General features: G+C 37.4%; 1 protein-coding gene and 1 pseudogene across 5 annotated transcripts; one reads left to right on the top strand and one right to left on the bottom strand.

Moving 5' to 3' along the window:
• Window positions 1–1,052: 1,052 nt before the first annotated feature.
• Window positions 1,053–6,245, bottom strand: LOC122001797 (annotated as a pseudogene).
• A 237-nt stretch (window positions 6,246–6,482) lies between these two features.
• On the top strand, window positions 6,483–15,214 carry LOC122001795 (NADPH-dependent diflavin oxidoreductase 1-like). Of its 5 annotated transcripts, none has more exons than XR_006117477.1 (13): window positions 6,483–7,127; window positions 7,260–7,337; window positions 7,422–7,526; window positions 8,709–8,800; window positions 9,223–9,407; window positions 9,603–9,700; window positions 10,801–10,875; window positions 11,012–11,122; window positions 11,351–11,485; window positions 13,299–13,418; window positions 13,573–13,795; window positions 13,876–14,624; window positions 14,734–15,214. XR_006117477.1 is itself a non-coding variant. In XM_042556724.1 (13 exons), the coding sequence occupies exons 2-13, from the start codon at window positions 6,972–6,974 to the stop codon at window positions 14,403–14,405; spliced, it is 1,908 nt and encodes a 635-aa protein (XP_042412658.1). In that variant the 5' UTR covers window positions 6,483–6,734; window positions 6,944–6,971; the 3' UTR covers window positions 14,406–15,214. The 5 variants fall into 5 exon arrangements, 3 of the variants coding, with proteins under 3 accessions (XP_042412658.1, XP_042412659.1, XP_042412660.1); XR_006117478.1 differs by having other exon boundaries at window positions 14,779–15,214; XM_042556724.1 differs by having other exon boundaries at window positions 6,483–6,734; window positions 6,944–7,127; window positions 13,876–15,214.
• The last annotated feature ends 638 nt before the right edge of the window (window positions 15,215–15,852 follow it).

The following is a 15,852-nucleotide window of genomic DNA, read 5'->3' on the forward strand; positions in this document are numbered from 1 at the left end:
CACTGCTTGGAACTGAGTTGTGTCAATAGATGACTCCCACACCTACACTTTGGGAAGAAAATATCCATAATTATTAAGATCATGATGATTCTATTAAAAAGTTACTCTTTTTAAAAAAATTTAAAATCTTTAAAAGTTTACATTTTAAAATTAAGTGTTTCAAATTCAAATTAAAATGAACCAAATTAAAATACATATAATTAAAATAAAAAAATTAAAATATCTTTTGTAATAATTTTAACATATATGTTATTTAAAAAAATAAAAATATTATTTTTTTAAATAATTTTTAATACATTAACTAATAAAGATAAAACTGAAAATTTATTTGATTCCGATTACTAATGTTGATTGAAACAAACATTATCAATTCATAATCATATCCATTCTAAATTTTGAACAAAATATTGATAATGCAATCCTGATTCTATAATCAAACAGATTACCATTCCGATTGATTGTTTGATATCATCGGAATCACATACAATCATAAAAATTTATATAATCAACAATTCTATACATTTTTTTATTGGAACGATTTTGTTGGCCTTTTTTTTAGCCTTCTTAAGATCCAATCCTACCCCGATATCCTGGCCAATCCAATCCCTACCAATTCTGACCCCAAATTAAACAAAGGATAGTGCTCCTTAAATGGAAAAATATGTAATAACAACTCAGATTTATCCCATTAAGAATCACGCGTCTATATTTCGAGCAATACGTTGTGCCGTGTGATCATGCTTTCTTCACTGGATGGAAAGCATGTCAAACAAAAGTAACATACTAGTTCGGATCCTCTGTCCCGAACTTTCTCTGTCCCCATGTCCCACTGCCGATCGGATAGCCTAGATTGCATCTCAAGACATCATGACATCTTTAAAATGTGTGCAATATTCTTGTGATATGCAATGCATCGGCAGTGAGACATGGGGACAGAGAAAATTTGGGACAAGAATCCGAACTAAGTAACATACACAGATGAGGCGAGGTCAAAACTGCAACGAAACCTTTTAAGAATTTCAGACTGCTGAAGGGGCACAACATGGCGATGGTGAGGCAACTGCGAGCATCGACTTCCATTACTGTCGTCAGAAGTTAGACAATGCACAGAGCGGCGCATTTAGATACCGTCAACATACATCATACCAAAATACCAATTACAATTACTAACTAAGAGTAAATTATACAAAAGTTGAGAAGCATAGCTGCAGGGATGTCGCTATGCATGAAAGAATTCCTCGGGAACATGAAACTTCAGCCCGACAGCCTGTAATGACATTAGACAATTGTCTATGGCTTAAAATTTCAAATTTGAACAGAAATGACTAGTTTGATATGTCACTTGCGATCGAGAAACTTTGCTGATGCAAATATCATTTAAGTTATGAAATTGAATGATTTTTCCTGAATAAAATTGCAGGGGTCAGAGATATTTTGTGACCTCAATGTAAGAAACTTCAGCTGTTTTTAAATTACTCAACAGAAGCATTAGTTATGAAACAGCATAGGACATTCAAATTTGTTCCGTTACCATACTATTTGTTTTTTCAAACAAATTAGATTTGAATAATGTAAAGTGATGAAACTGAGGTACCTTGGCAAATTGTATATCTGCATCACTGTGATCATTAGTTCTCCCTGCTGCATCACCGACATAAAAGGATCTGCAACAAAGCCAATGGCTTGAATTAGTAATTCTGGTTTAAATATTTGACAAAAGAATAAGAGTTCCATGTCAAGTATAACTGGTCCATGTCAACTTCAATTCCAGAATTCAAGTATTTCTCCATCAATGTCCACATTCCGGGCTGTGGTTTTCTAAACAGATCATCAGGTGTCTGATCCTTGCTCTTCCCTAGTCCACAAGCGATAAATACCTGCAAAACATATATTAACATAATAAAGTGCTCATCGAAAAACATATACTCAAATTTCAGATGAAAGCAAATGCCGTTCAATTGATCTTAAAGTCCAGATGAAAAGTTTTGATATTAAAAATTCACAAATAATCAACTGTGTCAGGACAAAAAAATAATGAATGATGATGATACCACACCTGAACTGGAACATTTACACACTTTATGAAGTTTTCAAGTCGCCCTATTTTGGAATCAACTGCTTGTTGTTGTTTGTTCTTCCAACGTTCAATGTTTGATTCATTGGTAAAAATAACCTGAAGTAAATGATATTAGTGCTTGGTTAAACTGTTATGATTCAACAGAAAGATGAGACAGAAGGCAACAACTCAATATGAAAAATTCACACATTTTTGGTAGTATTATGGATGATTGTTGATTTTCATTATTATTGTTCACAACTAAATTTGTCAAGTATAAAATATAAAAGAAAGAATATAAATGGCAAACCAGCTTGTAGCCTTCCTTGTATAGCCCTTGCAGTTTCTCTGGAATTGATGGATACATGAGAGACCAAGCATCAGGACCAACTCTGTAACAAATCCAAACGATGTAGAGCATTGAGTAATATAGGTCACAAAAAAATTGATTCTGGTATCCATATACTGACTATAAGATTCCTAATGTTACTGAGGCTTCATGAATTGCAAAAATATGACAATGGCCAGGAGTTGTAGTCTCGAATGAAAAAGGAGGCAGTTATGTCAAGCATTAATCTTCATACCTTCTCACTGATGTATTCGCAAGGCAACCGTCAAAATCAAATGCAGCAATCTTTTGTGAATCATAAAGCCCATCCTCCTAAAAATGCAATAATTTATCATGACTCTGCCCTCTTGCCTACCATCTTTAGATTCAATTTTCATGATCAATAGAAAAATACCTTCTCGCGGAAGATAACAGTCCTGAAGGCTTTCCATTTTAATGGAAGGGTAGCATTCTGGATCAAAAAATTTTAAAAAAAAATCAAATTGGTTCAAACTAACAATTTTTTTTTAAAAAAAAATATAATCAAAAAAAAAAATTGCAAATTTTTACATGCCTTAGGGCAGAGGTAAATGAAAAACATACTGACAGAAAATAGTAAAGAAAGAAAACCACCTTGTACTTATCTTTGGTATCAGAAATATCAAACTCTATCATCTGGCAATTGTTTTTGTCATTGGCAGACAACTGAGATACACCATGAAAAAGAACAGTACCATGTCAAAATGTTGCAAAGCATATGAGGGAAGCATGAAGGATATGTTCTTCAGGAAGTTCACATATTAATAACGAATATTCAGGTGATAATAAAGAGTTTCAAAACTCCTAGAATTTATGAAGAGAGTTAAAAACATGGGCCACACTAGTTTTGTTTACTAAAAAAGGTTCATCCCGTGTATTCTTATCGTATTCACACAGAATTAAATAGTTTGGGGGAAATTTCAGAAGATCAAAATCAACATCAAATTGGTCACCATTTTGAATATGGTTTCTTGGATTTCCATAGCTAAAAATGGCATTTTCATTCAATTTTGGAATGACAATTTTAAAATGAGTTAATCTAAAAAATTCTCTAAAAATTCAAATGAATACCAATCAAAGATGAAAAAAATACCAGGAATCAAAATAAATCAACAATCATATTTGATTTAAGTTAGACTTGAAGCCATACTTAGACGTTAAATAGTTTTTAGAAATTATGTAATGATTCTTACATATTTGAAATCAAAACTATTCACTAAACTTGTGAAAGATAATGGTAAGTTTAATAGATTTTTTAATCTAATACCTTATGTAAAAAATCAAATGGTTTTCTAGCTACTTTAGATTAAAATAAGACATGTAAAAATAGATTTCCTTTTTATGACAAGCAAAAGAGAAGTGCCCACTTGATGATTAAGAAAAATAGTGCAATCAGAATTATGGCTATTTTTATAGAAGATGACATGCTGATGTATGTGAACTATGTTATAATCCTAGGATTCAAGAAAGTGGCAGAAAGAGAATTAGATGAGGAAGAGAGATTATATAGAGAGAGAAAGAGGGAAAATGTTCTGATTAAACTTGCATTTTAACTTCATTCATGTAAATATTACAATTATATAGACACTGTTATGAACTTATTTTAACTCCTAATATTGACTACAAATTATTTATTTAGACATTCTAATAAAAATAAAATGATAGTGGAACAAATAATTTTAAAATTGATCCATGCTAAACCAATTCTCGATTAAAACTAAATAACAATTAAAAACATAATCATTTGTTGACATGGTAATCCCTGATGATGTTACAAGTAGGCACAAAACATATCAAAATTAACAATTGTGCTCGAGCATGAACTTGGACTCTTGGAGAGCCCTAGAGGTTATGGAGGTGAAGATTGAAGTCCTAAGGTTGTCACTTTTCGTTTGCTTGCTAGTATGGCTCCTTACAGTGCCTATGAAAGGATCTAGTTTTATGCAGTATCAATGTCCATAAAATTATGATTATGGACTGATACAAGTATGATCATTAGATTATATGAAAACTCAAGAATCACAAAGAGGCTTCAATAAATAAAAAGTAAACTAGAAGGAAACCAAATTTTTACACAATAGGGCAAATAAGTCAAATCTCTACAAGTTTAATGCAGCATCCTTCTGAAGCAAATGTTCTGTTTATCAAGTAGCAGCATTTGATATGAATGATCCACCATGATAACCTAGCTCACAAAAAAAAAGGAAGAAAAACATCTTCACCTTTTCCTTCTCTGGTTTCCTATCTTCATTCCCAGTTTTATCAGTAAGAGAGACCTTTAAAGGGGGGAAAAAGGTTAAGCTCAACAGAACCAAACTATCCTGAAGAAATTATTTTCTTTTGACCTTTTGTTTCTTTGAACTCTTTGCTTCCTTCTTCGCAGATGATTCAACACCTCTTTTATGTACCTAGTAGCACATTGACGAGTAAGATGAAGCTAAGCAAGCAATATTTCTCCAGTAGTAGGATTAGTTTGTAAAGCAGCTGATCCTAAGCATGTACTAGTATTATAGGGTCATTAGGATGTTAATAAAGGAAATACTTGACATGTTTACCAAACTCAACTACAACAATAAAGCATAACCATTTTCTACTTTGAAATACTGTTTGTGACAATATCAGTTCAAGGATCTGCGGGGTTTGATTTGCAAATTATACCATTTTTTGGCATGTGCAAGGCTCATCAATCTACAAGCATACTCAGACAGTATGCAAAAATGGCCATATTTTACAATTTATGGGGTTTAATGTTAAGAATAAGTCACCCATATAGTCAATATGCCAGCGCTTGGGAAAATTTGCATACTTGTAAGACAAACTACGGATACCAAACAAGCAAATAATAATCAGTGCTCATCAGAAACATGGACTAAAGAGATAAACCAGCAATGCCCAAACAGAAGCAGAAAACCACCTCTTCGGAGTTATGGTCGAGTGCCGCAGAAGCCTCTAGTTCTCTCAAAGCATCCTTGTCTTGGTCCTGAATCATCAACACGATCGAAACATAAGACGGGACGATAAAACAAAGAAAACGGCCGAACCCTCGCTACCCACATTGCCTCGTCCAACGCGGCCTAACCTTGAGAGAAGAGAACCCGACGATCTCGTCGGCGGCGGGGAGGGAGCGGGACGCGTCCGGGAAGCAGTCGACGTGGAACCACTTGACGAGATCGAACCCACGAGGGTCTTTCGAGGAGGACCCCAGCCGCAGCGCCCCGACCGAGATCGCCTTGCTGCATCCCTTGCAGGTGGACCGGCCAGACTTGGCGTACTCCGCCACCACCTTCGGCGACGCCATCGGCGATCGAGATACGAGGCGGGAGGCGGTGGAGACGGAAATGAAGATGAGGAGATGGTGGCAGCGAAGGGACGAGAGAGTGTAGTAGGACAGGGAGAACGCGGCCTAACCTTGAGAGAAGAGAACCCGACGATCTCGTCGGCGGCGGGGAGGGAGCGGGACGCGTCCGGGAAGCAGTCGACGTGGAACCACTTGACGAGATCGAACCCACGAGGGTCTTTCGAGGAGGACCCCAGCCGCAGCGCCCCGACCGAGATCGCCTTGCTGCATCCCTTGCAGGTGGACCGGCCAGACTTGGCGTACTCCGCCACCACCTTCGGCGACGCCATCGGCGATCGAGATACGAGGCGGGAGGCGGTGGAGACGGAAATGAAGATGAGGAGATGGTGGCAGCGAAGGGACGAGAGAGTGTAGTAGGACAGGAGCATGCGCGTACGAGACGTGGAGGGGGATAACTAGGGTTTTTTATCCGCCATAGTCTTGCGGTGGAAGAAACCGCCATGGATTGGGTAGTCTTGCGGTTGATGAAAGAGCGTGGATGGGTTTTCGGTTTTCCAAAAAGTACTAGAAAGTTCTCGAAACTTCTGTAATTCCACGGTCCGGTTCGACCGTCTATTCGGAGGAGGAGGAGGAGGAGGAGGAGGAGGAGGCGGAGGATGACGGGCCCGATTGGAAGAATGGCATCATTTGAGCCCAATAATGATCAAACCGGCCCAAGTCGTTCCTTCTCTGGACGGACGGCTGGACCGCGCTAAGTCTATTTTTTGTTCGTCGCCCTCTCCTTCTCAGTGGCCTTCCCTCATTTCGCTCCGGCGGCTACGAGGGGCGACGACTCTACTTCTGCGACGAATTCGGTGACGTAGAGAGGTGCTGCAGCGGTCGGGTGTTGCCAGCATCAGCCTCGAAGGACTTCACGGGCACAGCGACCGACGGTTTCTAGCGGGGCACCGGCAGTGAGAAGCTGCGGCATCCACCACCGGAAACCTTGCTCGGTGGAAGTTGGATCCGCTCCGGTATTGTATATTTTTATAGGAAACGAGGGGTTTCTAATTGAGAACCAGAGAAAAAGGATGACCAGTTCGTAGCGGTCGACCTCCATATCTGCATTCCAGTTTATACCCTTAGTTGAACGGCGCGCTAGAATATTTCCTAATTTTCTATGAATCTCCTCGTTTTCCCTAATCACACAATTTGTATGCATCGTGCTGATTTACTGTCGTAGCATTGCCACCTTTTACCTTGCCAAAAGAATGGATGGGGAGTCAGAGCTGAAACCGAGCCGTCTATTGGTTCTATATGCTTCCCAAACCGGGAACGCTATGGATGCTGCTGAGCGGGTTGGAAGGGAGGCAGAGCGTGGTGGCTGTCCTTCTGTCCAAGTCATCTCCATTGATCGGTTTGATATGGTTTGTCATCTATATTGATTTCCAATTTATTGGTTTTGATCTTGTTTACGGAAAAATTAACTTGTACTTTTGTTGTCTCAGCAACCTGTTTGGTGTATTGGACTATTAAAAAATTTTACTGTTCACTTGCAGAATTTCTTGCCACATGAAAATATTGCAGTTTTTGTTGTTTCCACCACAGGGCAGGGTGATGTGCCAGATTCAATGAAGGTCGCTCTTGCTTTCTTTTGGAAACTGATGATGGTTGGGAAAAAAAATGTAACAGAAGTCTGATATATTATGCTACGTTACTAGGTTTTCTGGAAGTTTCTTTTGCAAAGGCGTCTCAGCAATAAGTGGTTGGAAGGACTTCAATACGCTGTTTTTGGGCTGGGTGATTCAGGGTACCAGAAATATAATGTAAAATCCTGTTATGCATTATTTCTCTTCAGCTCATGTGTAATTTGTTTTCTTCATTGCATTGCTGTTCAGCTTTTCGCTTAAATAAAAAATCAGAATACCCCCAAGACAAATAGATCTTCATGAATTGTGCTTGTCCCAACTATCTAGTGGTGGTCATTGTTGATCTTTTATCTCCATTGAGTTCTATGTAGAGCTGGTAACATTCAAATATATTAAATATTTTTTTACTACACTAAAGTGGTTCATTAATTTTGACAAGCATGTCTGTTAATCTATTTTTCAAACCATGTGGTTGAGCAATAAAGTGGTTCATTAATTTGACGTGCTCATTTGAATTGTTTTTTATACCTTAACTCTTGCTTCCTTGTCGGCTAACATTTTTTTCCAACTGCGAGGGTGGCACCACAATGGATGAAGACACTTGATTAGTGTGATAGGAGCAACCAATGGGTGGTATACAAGATGTATAAGTGGATCACATGAGGGTTTTTATCCAGAGGAACTTCTTGTGGAGGGAGTCCATTTAACCAAAAAGGAACAATGAGCATTGTGGTGGCTTCTTAGTGACAAAGCTGGTGAAGACGATGATGGCCTGGGTGCTTCAAAGGACAAGTAGATCAGAACACTGAGTAGATTACCTCGGTAGAGAGGAAATAGAATTTCACATGAATGACATTGTGCGGAAGAGGAGTTCAACACTGACCAAGTGAGAGGGTATCGATGACATTGATACCATGTTAGGGGGAATTATTCCTTATAAGAATCCCTAAGTAGTCCTGCTGTACCTGTATAACTTATAAGGAATATTGCAAGCAAGTGTTATACCCTTTACATACACATGGCCCCTTTGCTCATAACATATGAATTATTTATGATCATGTGAACTTAATTGTGGATAATAATTCCAAATTTTTCATACACAATTTCTTTGGGCAATGTGAAACAGAAGTCAGAAATTCAAATTGTGTAAAGTTTCAAATTCCAACTAGGCCTAGTTAGTTAGAGAAATCAACTTGATGCTTCAACTTTTTGGAGACTAATTGAATTTTAGTGATTTTTCTTTTTCATGAAATTGTTTTTTATGTTTATAAGCATCAAAATTGAAGCACCATTCAATTGCAATGATCATAATAATGTACTGTTTCTAGTCTTTAATTCATATCCTGGAATATTTGGCAGTTTACTGCAAAGAAATTGGATAAAAGGCTTTCCGATCTCGGAGCAATGCTTTTAATTGAAAAAGGTCTAGGGGATGATCAGCACCCTTCTGGGTATGTTTTTCATTTAGTCTTACTGTTGATTTTTCTGTCTTCATTGTAAACTTGTAATATTCTTGAGATATATGCTTACCAGTTATAATTATCTCGCTTATCATTAATGAGGAAATCATCATCATCAGTCCATGTTAGTCCCAGTATTTGTTCATCTCATGTTAATATTTTTTTTTTTGAGAATATTAATTAGGGATCATGTTAAAATTCTTTTAATATTCCATAGGTAAGATGAGATTTGGTCGTTGCTAACTGTGTTGGTTCTTAATTCCTACTACTATAAGTAAGATTAATATGTCACTTTAGGAATTTTGTTGCTTGATCCATCTGAGATCTGTTGTTCGATAGTTTGATTACCTTCAAATTTTGTTAGTTTCTTAAAAATGGAATCAGAATGATATTTTGGAATTTACCATGGGCAGATATGAAGGTGCCTTAGATCCTTGGTTGTCATCTTTTTGGAAGAAGCTGAATATGATGCATCCCAACATTTTGCCTAGGATATCGGATATTATGGACCCTTCTATGAGAAGTTTGGAGCAAGCAAAATTTGAGGTCACATACCATTTGTCGGACAACATCCAACTGGAGCTTTCAAATGTATCTGGTGAGTTTTGATAGGATGCATCAACTGTTTGATTGTTTTTTACTAGTTGAGCTGATTGACTTGTATGTCTCTGTTAATTTTATATCAACTTAAGAGTGCAAGGATATATGTTGTTGCCTCATTGTGCATATCTTCCAGAAGTAATGCTTTCCTTTAATAGTTCTTGAGAAGGCTTTTGACTCTCATATGTGTTAGACTTGAAGGAGACTGAGAAGGTGATTGAGAGTGCACTTTCAATGTCGCCAGTCCAGTTTTACTATCAGAACAAGAAGCCACATTATTTCTTGAAGATGGTATGACCAATGTTCTCTGTGATTGCGCTTCTATAGAGTTTGGACAGTTCTTTTTAATGTTCAATCCCATTAATTTGGGATATAGGTTATCTTAATCTTCACATATAATAAATCATGTATGATATTTGCATTTTTCTATTAGAAACTTGTGCCAATACTATCCGTGTTATTTTAAGTTAAGCTTGTATCATTAGTTTCTAAATATCCATTTATATTGTTGTTGGATATATTGGGTTGATGCCGTTATGTTTATAGATTAGAGAAGGTTTACAGGCACAGACAGTATGATTATGGATAAACCAAAACTTAGAAATTTTAACATACATGCTCAGATAAAGTTTATTTTAGTTATTTATGTGTTATCTTCAGCTAAATTCGTTTCTACATTAAGATTTATTTACACAAAGATTGAAGAGAAAGGATTAGAAAAAAAAGATCAATTGAATCAGCTTGTGTGACAATATTCACCAGTGTTATAGCAAAAGGAAGTGGATGTGACTGTGATGGATGCAACTGGTTTAACATAGGATTTGCTTATGAGCTTCATATTCTAGATTCTGATAATGGCATCTACATATTGACTCTCTTGGATCCCTGTTAATATAAATCTTGTTTTATTTGTAATTTGTGGTATATTTGTTGTACACATGTAGTTGGGAATAGTAGTTTGTCAAGATTCTTGTCACAAACTGGGCAGAGTGGATTGCAGACTAGCACCATTATCCATCAAATATAGGTCTTCTTCCTGTTTTTGGTTGTTTATGCAGCACCTAAGCATTGTGTTAATTTATGCCCCACAAAATCTGGATGGACTGTTTTTGTTCAAAAATGAAATCTATCCGAACCATCCATATGCTGTTGAATATTTGAAATCACATTAGTGAAACACTTCTGTTGTTGCTTCATCTTACTGAAACATTTGGAAACTCATGCCTACTGGTATTCTAACCGTGTATATTTGGGTTGGCGTTATGATCTCTTTAGACAGTGTACCTTTGATCCTTGTTGTGTTGTACAATGCGGAAGTGGCTTTTATGACTTGCCCTGTATTATTTTTGTGTTGCTAATCTTTGGAATATTTCTTTTGATTAATTTTACAGATAACTAATCATCAACTAACAAAACCAAGCCAGAGTAGAGATGTACGCCACTTTGAGTTTGAAAGTTCATTGAATGTGAGTTTCTTATGTAATCTTGATTGAAATTTATTACAAATCCAACTTATCATTTCTCTACCTGGTAGCTGTTCATATTCAAATTCTATTTTTGATTCCCAGTCAATTACTAATTAAACTGCTGTTCTAACTTCAGTCCATTAACTATCAAGTGGGTGATGTTCTTGAGATTCTCCCAAGTCAAAATCCTGCAGCTGTTGATGCATTTATTAGGCGCTGTAACTTGGATCCAAACTGTTACATCACTGTATGTTGTTCTTTCTTGTTGCTTTCTTTTCCTATCAGTTTTATATAAAAGATTTTGTGTTTCTTTTGTGTGCACATAGTCTATGATTGTAGATCTAGACTTTCTCTGTCAGTTTTGAGATATCCATGGAAACCTAAGAAGTGTTGCCTTACTTTCTTAAAAACTATATGTATACTGCCAACTTGTTTATCCTAAAAAGGTCTTGACAAAAATATATTCATCATCCAGGTCAATCCCAGAGATGCAGCCAAGCCATCCATTGGTAGGCACACAATGAACATGGTGCACCCTGTTAAACTGAAGAGTTTTGTGGAGCTCACCATGGATGTGGCATCAGCTTCTCCTCGGCGTTACTTCTTTGAGGCAATCTTAAGTTCATTATTTGCATCAGTTCAATACACTTTTTCATGCTAGTTTTGCCAACCTATGTTGCAACTGATAAGGGAGAGGAGCTTCTAGGAACTAGAGGTGTCAATAGGATGTACACAGCCTAGCATGGCCCAAGTTGAGTGATGCTGGGCTAGGCATGGGTACTGCCTAGGTTGATTCAACTTCAACTAGCTCAGACCATGCTTGTCTTGATGGTCCGAGGATATATACATATACACACACAACAACAACCACCAAGCTTTATCCCACTAGGTGGGGTCGGCTATATTTATTTACGAAGGGAGCCTTGGCGCAACGGTAAAGTTGTTACCATGTGACCAAAAAATCTTGTAAATGGCCTCTTGCAAAAAGCAGGGTAAGGTTGCGTACAATGGATCCTTCCCCGGGACCCGGCATGGCGGGAGCTTCGTGCATCGGGCTACCCTTTTTTTTTTTTTTTAAATGTATATATTTAAAAAAATAACAGGGATAAATGAGAATCCTTGAAAAAATATAAAAAATAATAAATGGGTCATTATTAGCCCATGAATTGGCATATGAGCTGGGCTCATCCTTGTCTTTGATAATCCCTGTCCAATTCCATGGGTGGCATAACTGACCTAGTTCTATGTCATTGTCATTCTGTATAGTGCTAGTTCTGGACACGATCTATTTCATGCATGACGGAGCATGGAATGTGGGCCTAAAAATCCGTATCATGCATGGTCTTGCAGACATGCCCATGGCTTAAGTCCCAAATTACCATATATGACATATCAAAATATAGCATAGAATAACCTATGGATGAAAACGAGGCAGTGGGAGAGGATTGATTGATATATAATGTGTTACACTATGTTTGCAGTGTTAGTATTACTCTAACCGAAACTGGATGAGCATGGTATACCTTCTCTAAAAGCTTTTATTTATATGGATTATGAGATGTGAACTTATTTACATTTGCATGATCTAAAAAATTATGTTGTAGTACTCAATTTATTTCTACATTATGAGATGTAGGCTAATAGAGGAACTTTATAAACTTAGATGAGTTAGATACTGTTAACTTGGGTTTAACGATTTTGGGTCTCATAAATTAATCAACCAGTTCTCTCTTCTAAGCAACTTATGACAATTGATATCACAGCAAACTTAATCTAAGGCATGGGGTTGCTTGTGTGACGGTGGAGCCACTACTGGTCCTCACATGTTGACAATTAGGGATGATTCTAGGTTATGAGTTGGAGTCTTAATGAGGACAACAAAACTTAAAGGGAGGTAATAAATTGTAATTCACCGATTTCATATGGTGAGTTGTGGACTAATGGAGAAACTTTATAGGTTTAGATGAGTTAACTACTATTAACTTGGACTTCAACATTTTTGACCAGCGATTGAGTCTCATAAGTTAACCGATTCAGATCTCTTCTCTAAGCAGGTTATGACCTGTTCAGTTGTTGGTGGTTGGATGATGTAATTCACAAATTGATGCATTTTGCTTGGTGAAGGAGCCTTTCTCACTCTGAGTTTGGAGTCTTCCTGATTAGTCTTTTTGCTTCTAATATATCGGTAGTTCGGTACAGTTAGTTGTGTTCAGAGGTAAACACAAATTTGCATTAGTTTAGCACCTAGTTAAATGCCTTTCTCTAGAATAGACTTGCAGGAGTAAGGCTCATTTATTTATCGCCACTTAACATGTTCAGTTTGGTAATTTAATCATTCCATCAGGGATCTTGTTTTGCTTCCTTACATTTCTAAGGATAGAGGAATCTGAAACTCTCTTTCTGCAATTTTATCTGCCTGTTAGGTGATGAGCTTTTATGCTACAGCTGACCACGAAAAGGAAAAACTTCAGTATTTTGCCTCTCCAGAAGGAAGGGATGATTTGTATGAGTACAATCAGAAGGAGCGGAGATCTGTTCTTGAGGTGATCTATTCTATTGTTACTGAAGTTGCTAATTTTTTTTAATCTGATATTAATTAGTTTTGATGTTGAACATCTGGGAAGTGTTTTCTTAAATTGCGCCTGATGTTAGCAGAGGTTTTTTCAAGTATTGAAAAGTTATTGATCTTTGTTATAGGTACTGGAGGATTTTCCATCTGTGGAGATGCCATTCGAATGGTTGGTGCAATTGGTCCCTCCGCTAAAAACAAGAGCATTTTCCATCTCCTCATCTCCTTCTGTTCATCCAAATCAAGTGCACCTAACTGTGAGCATTGTTTCATGGATCACTCCGTTCAAGAGAACGCGATATGGTCTCTGTTCATCATGGCTTGCTGGACTTGATCCATGCGAAACCAACGGTAAAATTATCTCTATTATTGTCATAGAATGTTCTATAAAAGCACCATTAGGTGATTCTATCTTTCAAATCTGCAAACAGAATTTCACATTCCCGCGTGGGTCACTCGAGGCGCTTTGCTACGGCCTCTACCATCAGTACCACTCATTCTTGTGGGACCAGGAACAGGATGTGCACCATTCAGGGCATTTGTGGAGGAACGTGCTCAACAGAAATTAACCAGATCAGTATCTCCTGTTCTCTTCTTCTTTGGGTGTAGGAATGAAGAAAATGATTTTTTATATGAGAATTTCTGGTTGTCTCATGCCCAAAATGACGGGGTGTTATCCACAAACAAGGGTGGCGGTTTTTTTGTTGCATTCTCTAGAGATCAGCCGCAAAAGGTATATGTGCAGCATAAGATGAAGGAAGAGAGTAAAAGAATTTGGAATCTTCTTAGTGCAGGTGCTGCAATATATATTGCAGGGTCCTCCACGAAGATGCCAGCAGATGTGACTTCGACTCTGGAAGAAATTATTATGGAAGAAAGTGGGATCTCTAAAGAATCAGCTGCAAAATGGCTCCGTCTACTAGAGAAGGCTGGTAGATTTTTCATTGAGGCATGGTCTTGAACTATGAGACTTTTGGATCGATGCAGGAAATGAATATTATGGTTTGATCCAACATCTATTTGATCCGATCAAGGTGCACGCCACTGAGATGAGCACGGTCGATTAGTATTTCTCACAGTACTCACATCGGTAATTGAAATAATACAGTTTCTTTCTGATAGTCATTCAGTAATATGGGAATCAACTTTTAGCAACACTTTTGTGCAAGAGACACTACAGGTACTTACTACAATTTCACACTTGCATTCCTGTTGTTATGAATCAAGAATAGCACATGCCAACATCTCAGTACATAGTCGGCGAATTTATAAACAAACATTCGATACAGATATTATCCAACACTCGGGTTTATTTGGTGTTGCTTTGTCATCAGCTGTGTAGATCATCATGACTTCAGTATGCATTCTGTAGGAGTAAACATGGTTCTGATGAACTTCTGCATTCTTGATGTTCGATCATGCTGAGGCAGATCATATTCTCAGTCAAGACAATATGCTTAGAGATCGTCAGACATTTTCGTAAAGCTTGCCTACATTATCGGAAAGAATGATTGAAAAATGAGCAAACTTTTGGTCCAACTGGGAACTTGATCTTTGCAGTCGAACAATGGCACATCTGCTTGTTCGCAGCAACTAAACCAGTCTGTAAGGGTCATTCTTCAATCAAATGGTTCAGTTAGAATGCTACTGTTCCATGATTGGCAGTCTAATAAGTTGCACAAAACATTTAGCAAACTTTTTATTTTGTAACATACCATTGAACTTTAGATGGGGAACCAAACTTAAATCGATAAGCTGTTAACAATCCAACGTTCGGTTTAGTTTTAATCTGAACTCGACTTGTTTAACAAATAGGTCAATTTGTAATTCATGAAACGGGATATAGTTGGTCTTTACAGGTGATATGGGGTGATTAATTCCTAATACTTGTCATGTGTGGCTTGTCTCACCTTCATTGCCACTCCAACCTAGAAGAAGAGCTTCACATGAGTGAGCAAGAGGTGTGTAGCCGTGACTATGCTTCCTAATTTAGGAGACCTATATATGTGAAAACATAGATCCTAAGGCCTATGAATAAGGTTTCAGAAAGTAGAGATTGAGGTCTTCTTCCTCATTTTAGTGAGGAGGAATAACAACAACAACAAATGACCGCATGACTGCCATCGTTCCACTTTGGAATTCGCTTCGCCTTATCGCCTATGTGATTTTCTTCGACATGGCCCTGCATTTGACCAGCTTCAGTTGTGAACCCCATCTATACGTCTGAATTCAACCATGACAGCGGGTTAGGTTATGATATTCCAATATGAATCTCACCCTTCACTTCAGATTCAAAAACCTTAAGTTTTAGAACTAAACACAATCTTTAAACTCAACACAATTTCATTTAACATAAAACAGATTCAACACATATGGAGTCAAATAAAATGAATTCATTTACAGAGTAA

The sequence above is a fragment of the Zingiber officinale genome, chromosome 7A (genome assembly GCF_018446385.1).
Source record: "Zingiber officinale cultivar Zhangliang chromosome 7A, Zo_v1.1, whole genome shotgun sequence".
In the NCBI taxonomy this organism is placed as follows: Eukaryota; Viridiplantae; Streptophyta; class Magnoliopsida; order Zingiberales; family Zingiberaceae; genus Zingiber; species Zingiber officinale.

Bases quoted from the DNA above. Each gene is read 5' to 3' on its own strand.
- LOC122001795 (XM_042556724.1), top strand. From the start codon at position 6,972: ATGGATGGGGAGTCAGAGCTGAAACCGAGCCGTCTATTGGTTCTATAT. The intron at 8,801-9,222 runs GTATGTTTTTCA...TACCATGGGCAG, and splicing joins GATGATCAGCACCCTTCTGG to ATATGAAGGTGCCTTAGATC. The intron at 9,701-10,800 runs GTATGACCAATG...TTAATTTTACAG, and splicing joins CACATTATTTCTTGAAGATG to ATAACTAATCATCAACTAAC.